The sequence below is a fragment of the Otolemur garnettii genome, unplaced genomic scaffold, assembly GCF_000181295.1.
Source record: "Otolemur garnettii isolate 467f Iridium unplaced genomic scaffold, OtoGar3 scaffold00011, whole genome shotgun sequence".
Classification (NCBI taxonomy): Eukaryota; Metazoa; Chordata; class Mammalia; order Primates; family Galagidae; genus Otolemur; species Otolemur garnettii.
Window position 1 is genome coordinate 10,166,845 of NW_003852406.1, and position 9,466 is coordinate 10,176,310.

Sequence of the window (9,466 nt, forward strand, 5' to 3'; positions counted from 1 at the left end):
TTTTGTGTGATTATTTGCTTAAAATACTTCTGCTGAAATTCTAATAAGTTAAATGAGGCAAATATTCCCTATTCTTTTGCATCTTCTCATTTTGGGGGGTATTTGGATAATGATTGTCTTATTTGTTTCATTCCTGCTTAGGGACCATTAGAAGTAAGGTTTTTTGACTTAAAAAATAGCTTTTTTCCCTTTGAAAATGATGATTTACATTTTAAATGTACATCTCAAGTTTTAAAATGTGTCTGTAATCTATACATGTTCTTTTCCATTTGACAGAAAATTCATTTGCAAATTGCCCGACAAAGGTAAAAAGATCTTAGACTCTGTTGCCAAATTGAAAGCTGCCATTGCAGAACATGAAGAGGTTAGAGGAAAAAGCAAACTGTTTCATCCTGTTAGTATAGACTGTAAGCTAAGGCAAAAAGCAGTTGCAGAAGTTGATGTGAATGCAGATAAAGCCCAGAACTCTGACCAGATACTTGATACATCATCATTAGTTCCTGGCAGTTCTTCTGTAGATAACATCAAGTCATCTCAGACAACTTCACAAAAACAGGAACTTGGACATCCTACTCACAGAGGTGATGAAGAGACTCCAGAGGCTGAGTGTACAGTGAATGAGTGTCCAGCTTCCAGGAACACAGCCAGGGTACCTTCTTCATCTGCAGCTAGTGAGCATTTCCCTGGGCATTGTGTTTCAAGGCAAGCAGAAGATAACTTCAGCAGCTCTGACAGCCTGTTTATTGATAAGTTTCAAAGGATCACAATTGAAGACCAAGGTGAACACAACTCTGAAGAAAACACAAGTGCTGAGAACTTGACAGGTCTCTCAGGTCTCTGTAGTGGGACTCAGAAGAAACCTCACTACATGGAAGTGCTAGAAATGCGAGCCAAAAACCCAGTGCCCTCACCACATAAATTTAAAACCAATATGTAAGTATCATTAGAAACAAGGCTATAATAGAAACTTATTTTGTGTGTGTTGAGATTTGTCTCACTGTGTTGCCCTCTGTAGAGTGCTGTAGCATCATAGCTCATAGCAACCTCAAATTCTTGGGCTTAAGTGATTCTCTTGCCTCAGCCTCCCAAGTTGCTGGGATTACAGGTGGCCGTCACAACTCCCAGCTGTTTTTTCTTGCAATTGTCTTTTTTTTTTTTTAAAAAGAGAGTTTCACTTTGTCACTCTTGGTAGAGTGTCGTGGCATCACAGCTCACAGCAACCTCCAGCTCTTGGGCTTAGGTGATTCTCTTGCCTCAGCCTCCTGAGTAGCTGGGACTACAGGTGCCTGCCACAATGCCTGGCTATTTTTTGTTGCAGTTTGGCCTGGGCTGGGTTCAAACCCGCCACCCTTGATATATAGGGCTGGCGCCCTACTCACTGAGCCATAGGTGCCACCCTTGCAATTGTCATTGTTGGTTAGCTGGCCCAGGCCGAGTTTGAACCTGCCACCTTTGGTGTATGTGGCTTGCACCATAACTACTGTTACGGGCGTTGAGCCTGTGTGTGTGTTTTGAGACAGTTTCACTCTGTTGAGTGCAATGGCTTCATAGCTCACTGCAACTTCAAACTCCTGGGTGTAAGTGATCCGTTTGTCTCAGCCTCCTGAATAGCTGGGGCTATAAGAAACCCACTACAATGCTTGGCTAGTTTTTGTTTGTTTCCTATTTTTATTAAGAGATAGGGTCTCCTTCTTGCTCAAGCTGGTCTTGAACTCCTGAGATTAGGCAGTCACTTACCTTGGCTTCCCAGAGTGCTAGGATTACAGGCATGAACCACCTCACCCTACTAGAAACTGTTAAACTCAAAATGTTAGGAGAATGTTTTAAGTTCAGTGGGCTTTGTCTGAGAAGTACTTGTAGTTTGGGGTGAAAATGTGGAGGGGCGGCACCTGTGGCTCAAAGGAGTAAGGCGCCAGCCCCATATGCCTGAGGTGGCAGGTTCAAACCCAGGTCCAGCCAAAAAAAAAAAAAATGTTGTGGAAACAGTGAGACCAACCTGGCTAGAGTGGAAGATTCATATTGAAAATTGCTACTTTAGTTTTGAAACCAAATAATTGGTTTTAGTTTTATTTTATTTTTTTGTTAGAGACAGAATCTTGTTGCGTTGCTCCGGCTGGAGTGCGGTGATTGTGATGATAGCTTACTGCAGTCTTGAACTCTTGTGTTCAAGCTCCCAAGTAGCTGAGAGTACAGGCACATGCCACCATGCCGAATTGATTTTTTTTTTTTTTTTTTTTTTTTTTTTTTTTTGAGACGGAGCCTCAAGCTATCCCCCTGGGTAGAGTGCCATGGCATCACGCTCACAGCAGCCTCCAACTCCTGGGCTCAAGTGAGTCTCCTGCCTCCACCTCCCAAGTAGCTGGGACCACAGGTGCCCGCCACAACGCCCGGCCATTTTTTTTTTGATTGCAGCCATCGTTGTTTGGCGGGCCCGGGCTGGGGATTCGAACCCGCCACCTTAGGTGTATGTGGCTGGCACCTTAGCAGCTTGAGCCACAGGCGCCGAGCCTGATTTTTTAATTTTTTGTAGAGACAGGATCTTGCTTGTTAACCAGGCTGATCTTGAACTCTTGGCCCAAAGCAATCCTCCTTGCCTCAGCCTCCCAAAGTATTGGGATTACACGTGTGAGCCACTGTGCCTGACCTGAAAAGATTTTATGTAGCAGATGGGAGAGTATTAAATTTCAGGATGCTTAGCTAATATTTCATAGAGAAAATTTATTACGACTTTTTCAGAGCCCCTTTGATAAGTCTATGAACTAAGAAAAAAACAATTGCAGAAGCTGGTGGATTGCCCATGAGAAAATATTTAGATATTCACTATATTTAACCATCAGGTACACAGTGTAGTAAAGATTGTGCTCCTCAGAGAGGTAAGATCTAGATGAAGACCGGAGGTTTATATACTTGGGAAAAAGTTAGACTTTGTAGTAATGTCAATTTCAGAGGAAAGGGACCTGAGAGGAGGTTTAAAAAAACCTGAAAACAGATTCAAGAAGGACAGGCAAAAATCTTACTTCTAAGTTCTTGCCATAGTTTTCTTTCAGAGATTTCTAAAAAAAAAAAAAAAAAGATTTTTGAAGAGAAAAGAATTATTTACTTCTAACAAATGGTACCATTCATATCCGGTAACTGGTACTTTCCTATACTGTATTTACAAGGATGTAATATCACATCATCACATAAAAAAATTAAACCTCTACTATACTGCCTTCTGAGGAAAATTGTTCAGTTAAAAATACCTTAAAAATACCTAAAACATGCTTTTTTGGGGGGAGGAGGAGTTAGAGATTTAGTTTAACTCTACCCCACCATTCATTTTTTTTTTTTTAACCTTAAAACATTTTGTGTCTACAGTGTAGAAAATGGGGATTATGCTACATTAATTTAATCAAGTAATCTCTCATCTTATATGCAATGTGGTATCTCCACTTACAGGAAGATGTTTTAGGCAATACATACAACAAAGAATATGATGACCCCAGTTATGGTCATTTAGCTGGTTTGGGAGAAAGGTAAGGGAAAAGGCATGAAGGCTACCAAGAGTTAGGAAGCTTAAGGGAAGGAACCTCCTGTTGCAGTTAGAGGACATCAGGAAAGGCTGGGCCCTGAGGAGATCATAGGCCATACATATTCAGAGGCTGAGAAGTGGCGTGGAGGTTGGAAGTGGGATGAAGTGGTGTCCATGTCTCTTTTCTGCTCTTCTTTTGGTCACTTCCTGGCTTCATATACTGCCTGGATGCTAGAGGCCCTCCTATTCACCTGTAGCCTTCGTCTTCCTAGAACTTTAGGTCTACAAGGCCAGTTAGCTATGAAACTTGACTCCTTGGGTGTTGTGTGTCACCTTAGCTTCATCATGTACAGGGTGGAACTCCTGTCTCTTCCCAACCTAATGGTCTCCTGTGTGTTCCCTCATGATGCTACCACCTCCTTGTTTTTCCCCAGATTATTTTCCTTTTCCCTCATCTAAATATCTGCTTGTCGTGAAGACCTATGTAATATGTTCTTCCCTTCACTTACATGGTGAACACCTGTTATTCCAAAAGTGTTCAAATTTCACTTTGAATCTTTTCTGATAACCTTCCTCTCTTCCCCTAGAACTGGCCATTTCCTTTACGTTCCAGTGTATTGGGTAAAGATGTGTGTCCTAATACCTATAATACTATATTGCACCAAAACTCCGTGTTTATATTTTATTTCTCTTTATTGGACAGTTTGCCCCTTTGCAAGTATTCTGTGAATGAATAAATGAAAAATTGCTTAGTTCAAGTGTAAGATTTTTTTTTTTTTTTGGCCAGGGCTGGGTTTTGAACCCACCACCTCTGGCATATGGGGCTGGTGCCTTACTCCTTTGAGCCACAGGCACCGCCCAAGTGTAAGATTTGAAGAGGGAAGGAAAAGTCACACACACACCCCCCCTATTGGTTAGAGCAGTGAATATTGGTAAACTGCTATTACCTTGGCCATTTGTGTGTGTGAATGTTATTAAATGTGTCTATAAAAAGAAAGTCTGATTGTGTGACACAAGTTTTCCCTCCTTCAGATTACCTTCCCGACACAGTGATTCATCTAGTCACTGTCAGAGGAGAGAGTCTCCTATTTCCTCAGAAGAGCGGCGGCGCAGGGATAAGCAGCATCTTGATGACATCACTGCAGCCCGGCTTCTGCCGCTTCATCATATGCCTGCCCAGCTGCTCTCCATAGAAGAATCTTTGGCACTGCAGAAACAGCAGAAGCAGAGTTATGAGGTATTTGGAGTATTAATTTGTTCTTGTTTGTATGTTGGATTCTGCTTATATAAGTCAGAATTTACTCCAGGTAGTTGAAGGAAGAAGGGATTTAATAGAACGGATTAGGTGCTATAGAAATGGTCAGCTAATGCCATTAGCTCTCACGCCTGTGTCACGAGTTTCCAGAGAGTCACAAAGTTGCTAGAACTGTGAGAAACAGATGGATATGATCACAGGTACCTGCAACATCAAAGTGGTGATTTGCCAGGAATCATGGGGAAACAATTGCAGAATTTCACTCCTTGAAGCTCATGAATCTACCTGCTCCTGTTAGGACAGCAGTAGCATTGTTTTGCTTTCTTCCACCTTGTAAAACCATGAAGCAAAAAGCTTCAAACTGTTCTCAGTAATGGCATCTAACCTAGAGCCCTGCTGTGATTCGCAGGCTTCCATCTCCTGCAATACTGGGGAGGGCATAGAGTGGGTAGGAGAGCAGTGTTGTGTTGCCAACGGACAATGAGACACTGTGCTTCAAAACCTAGTCTGCAGGCCCATGTGAAGAGAGAATTTTCTACTTTTGGTACTTTAATTTTAAATAGCACTTTCTTTAGAGGTCCATGTGTTTTGCAATATGGATGTTGAGAGTTTATACCGAATAATAGTTTGGGTGAAAATAATTGTGAGAACTATAGGGTAAATAGCAGGGGATAGTAATAATTTGAGCCTCCAGGACAGCAGCATCCTGTCTCACTTCCCAGATATTGCTTAGCTAGATTTTGGGTAGGTACTGTGTACCACCTAATATCAAAGGAGAATGTTCATCTGACTTGACTTTTCATAAAAGTGCAGTTGGCATGGGTTGGCATTTTCAAGGCATTCTTTTTTTCTTTTTAAGAGACAGAGTCTTACTTTGTTTCCCTCACTAGAGTGCCATAGCATCACAGCTCACAGCAGTCTCCTGCTCTTGGGCTTAGGTGATTCTCTTGCCTCAGCCTCCCGAGTAGTTGGGACTACAGGTACCTGCCACAACAGTTGGCTATTAAGGCATTCATTTTTTAAGAGCTGTTTTTCTTCCTTTTAGGACACTAAAATTACTGCCTAGTTATGGTGATAGCATTAACAAGTATTTTCTAAATTGTCTCCGAGATCTTAAATGCCAGTCCTAAGAAATTTTTAAGTTGAATGAAACCCGTCAGCTTGAAATTGGTTTTCTTGGCAGAGAATAGTTCCCACTTACTCTTATTCATGCCCTGAGGGGAAGAATATCAAGAAGTTCAAAAACACTCAAATCAGGAATACGCAATCCCATCTGCTGTCAGTTGGTGATAAAGTCATTGTGTGTACATAAGCACATCACCAGTGTCTTGAAGTTTACTTGGACTTTTTCTTGGATACTAATTTATGTAGGACTTTATTTGGAGAGGAATAGTCAGCTTTTTGGTGTTAATTTCTTGATTTTCATTGTGCCATTGAAATGCAGCTCTCAAGACTAGAAGCCATGATTTAATTTAGGAAAGAAAGTTCTGTCAGAGAAGTCAATATGGCAATGGTGACTTGACATTTGATAGGTCAAATTATTATGTGTGTGTGTTTACATACATGTATGTGTCCACATATTTAATGCATATGTGTTTATAACTATTATAGTGCTAAGCTGATTACTCAGTTTCTTTTACAGAGGACATTTCAGTGCAGTGTTTATTAATGGAAGTAAGTGACTACAACTGTAGTGGGCTGGTAGCTCTTGGAAGCATTGCCCTGTTGTATTTGTGGTGGGTAGAGCAGAGCCATCAGACTTACATTACCAAAGAGAGCATTCAGTGGCTAAGTAGGTGTTAAGCCTGTTTCTGATTCTGTTTAAAAAACATTCCATTGAAAAATTGTAAGGAAGAGATGTGAATGTCTTAACTTCTTGCTTTGCTTTTGTTTTGAAGGAGATGCAAGCGAAGCTCGCAGCACAAAAGTTAGCTGAAAGACTGAATATTAAAATGCATAGTTACAATCCAGAAGGGGAGTCTTCAGGGAAATACCGAGAAGTAAGGGATGAAGATGACGGTCAGTCCTCTGATGATGAATTCTGAAGATGGGTGTTGGAATTACCTCCTATATCACCAGCTCTAAGGTGTCATTATCTTACATCAGACTTTCTTAACAAGTATCAAGATCAGTGTCAGACATTTTTGAGGGAAAGAATTTTATAAAATTACACAAAGTAGGCTGTTAAGCCCAGTTTGTCTTTCAGAAGATGACTTTCATGTGCTTGAAAAAGTTTAATATTTGAATATTGTGTTTAACCACATTGTATTAAAGTTTTGCAGAATGTCGTGTGTTGGTCTGATATTATAGCATATAGTAGTGCATACGTTTTTCTTTAAGCCAGATGAAAGCAGATAACTTTGCATTTTCCTTATTCTTACCTCTACCAAATAACATTTATTACATATCTTTCAGTGAAATACAACTTAGTTGTCCTGGGCACTTAAAATGAACTAGGAAGACCTAGTTCTCTCCTTTTCTGGGTAATGGAGTGAACAGTCTAAAGAACTGTACGCATGTTTACATGGAGTTCTTGAGATAGTGGATGAGAGTATTTTGAAGGACAGTCATAGGAAATACTTAACAAATGTCTCTGTTTTCTGTCCTCTGCTAGGAAGAATGTTCTGTCTCTTTGGATAAGGAAAAAGCAGTATTTTGACTAGATCTGGGAGTGGAGGGTCTTTCTGGATAATCAGATTTGCCTGGATGGGCATGAGGAATAGGAAAAGTCCAAGCTAACTGAACAGAGGAAAGAAGTGCTCATTCTTGGGCTTTGTGTACAGGAAGGATAGTAGCACTTGGTAAGGAAGATAATTTTTTTTTAATTTCCATTAAATTGTTAATACATTGCCTTTTTCCCCCCAAAGAGGCATACATAGGCTGCAGAAACCTCAATCTTGTATAACATGTTCATGTCATTTTAAAGGATTAGATAGTTGTCTCCAGAGAAATGAACATGTATGTTATCAAAAAAATTTATACCTATTACGTTGGAGTCTTTAAGAAAGGAAGAATAAAATATTAGATCAAATGCTAATGCTGATGTTCACTGGCGCATAATTAAATCTCAATTTTTTCTTTGAAAGATACTGTTCACATATGAAATCTGACTGAAAATACATTTCGCTCAGATGTGTGTGTGATAGGAAGGGCTCTGTTCCATGTCATGTGCTTCTAGGTATAGCAACTCTTCTCATCTTTCTCTTCCCCAAAACAAATGTGAAAAGCATAGTGCACTAAGTCTCATTATTTTTAGGTTTTAAAACTAACAGTAAATGATTTCACAACATAAAGAGATTTGATATTCTTTCTCTATAGAATGAAATAACATGTTATCTCTGGAAAGCTGGATAACCTGGAAATGTTCATGTACGTGTACACAGTTCACTGTAATCCTCCCATTCAGGGATACGCTATTTCTGTTAACTTGGGTGTTTGTATTTTTACTTATTTTCCCACACGTAGCTATACATTTAAATTTTCAAAAGAGCAATCATAAAATAATTGTTTCATAATCTCTCCACATTGTAAACATTTTCCCACATTAAATATTTTTCTTTTTAGATAACTGCAGAATATTCCATTTCATGGGTGCACCATAACCTTAAAATCAACTTCCTGTTATTTAATAATTAGTATATAATCTGTAAACAAGCAGTCAACATCTGGAAAATAATCACATCTGTACAAAATGGTTTCTGAAGATAATCTTTCTATAAGTAAACTAGGTGAAAAGGTGTGTAAGTTTTGAGAATTTTAATGTATATCATTCATTATAAAGATTGTGTCTATTTACCTTCCCTCTAAAATACATCAAACTCTCAGAATCAAAAGTTACTATTTAAAATATTAAAATATTTGCAAATTGGACAATTGCCGAAAAGGACTACTTTTAAAATGTATTTTTTTTTTTTATTAGTGAAGGTTGAGTGTTTTTTCATGGTCATTGGCCGATTTTTCTTTTGAGAATTGCTCATTCACGTTTTTTCTGTTACTCTCTTGGAGCATTTGCCTTTTGGGGGGGTTCATAAGTTCTTTAATTAAATGTCCTTTGACATGTAAGTATTTTTCAGTGCGTTATTGACTGTTTAATTTAGTTTCTGGTGTCTTGATGTAGAAGTCTTTTTTAGGGGTCTGCTTTTGCATGTGTGCTTTTCCTAACCCCAAAATGGATAAATATGCTTATTTTCTCCTAGTATTTTTTTTTCACTTTTTATACTTTAATTCAAATGGAATTTTTGTTTATATACATGAGTTTATCTACACAGCTTTGGAATGAAAAGGAAATTTTTGATTCATCTCAAATTTATTTGGGGCTATTAACATGAGGTAGGAATTTGATTTTAAATTTGTCAAAGAATTTGCCAATCGTTTCAATATCATAAACCACTATTTTTCCTCTGATTTATAAAGCCATTTTATTCCTGTCTATCTTTTGTGTCTTGGGCCTGTTTCTGGGCCTTCTAATTTTTTTCCAATTAATGGCTTTAACTGATAACATTCAGTAGTACTATTTAAGATCTCCATTTTTCTTTTCCATTTTGTGAACTACAGCTTTCAGAAAAGTACGTAAGACAAATGTGCGGTTTCATAGATAAAGCAACAGCTTTGCAGTCACAAACCAGATGCAGAGAAGCTACTGCTAGCCCCTCAGAATCTCCCTGTGTGTCCCCTTTTGATACCTTCTCTGTCTCCCAGAC

The 9,466-nt window shown here is 38.9% G+C and overlaps 1 protein-coding gene across 1 annotated transcript in view; it reads left to right on the forward strand.

Annotated features, from left to right (window-relative positions):
* POLR2M (RNA polymerase II subunit M) overlaps positions 1-7,057 on the forward strand; it is a 9,198-nt gene extending 2,141 nt beyond the window's left edge. The window contains exons 2-4 of the mRNA XM_012801963.1: positions 277-933; positions 4,544-4,748; positions 6,665-7,057. Coding sequence (XP_012657417.1) covers positions 277-933; positions 4,544-4,748; positions 6,665-6,811 — 1,009 coding nt within the window. The 3' untranslated portion in view covers positions 6,812-7,057. The remainder of the gene's footprint in view (positions 1-276; positions 934-4,543; positions 4,749-6,664) is intronic.
* Positions 7,058-9,466: the final 2,409 nt, after the last annotated feature.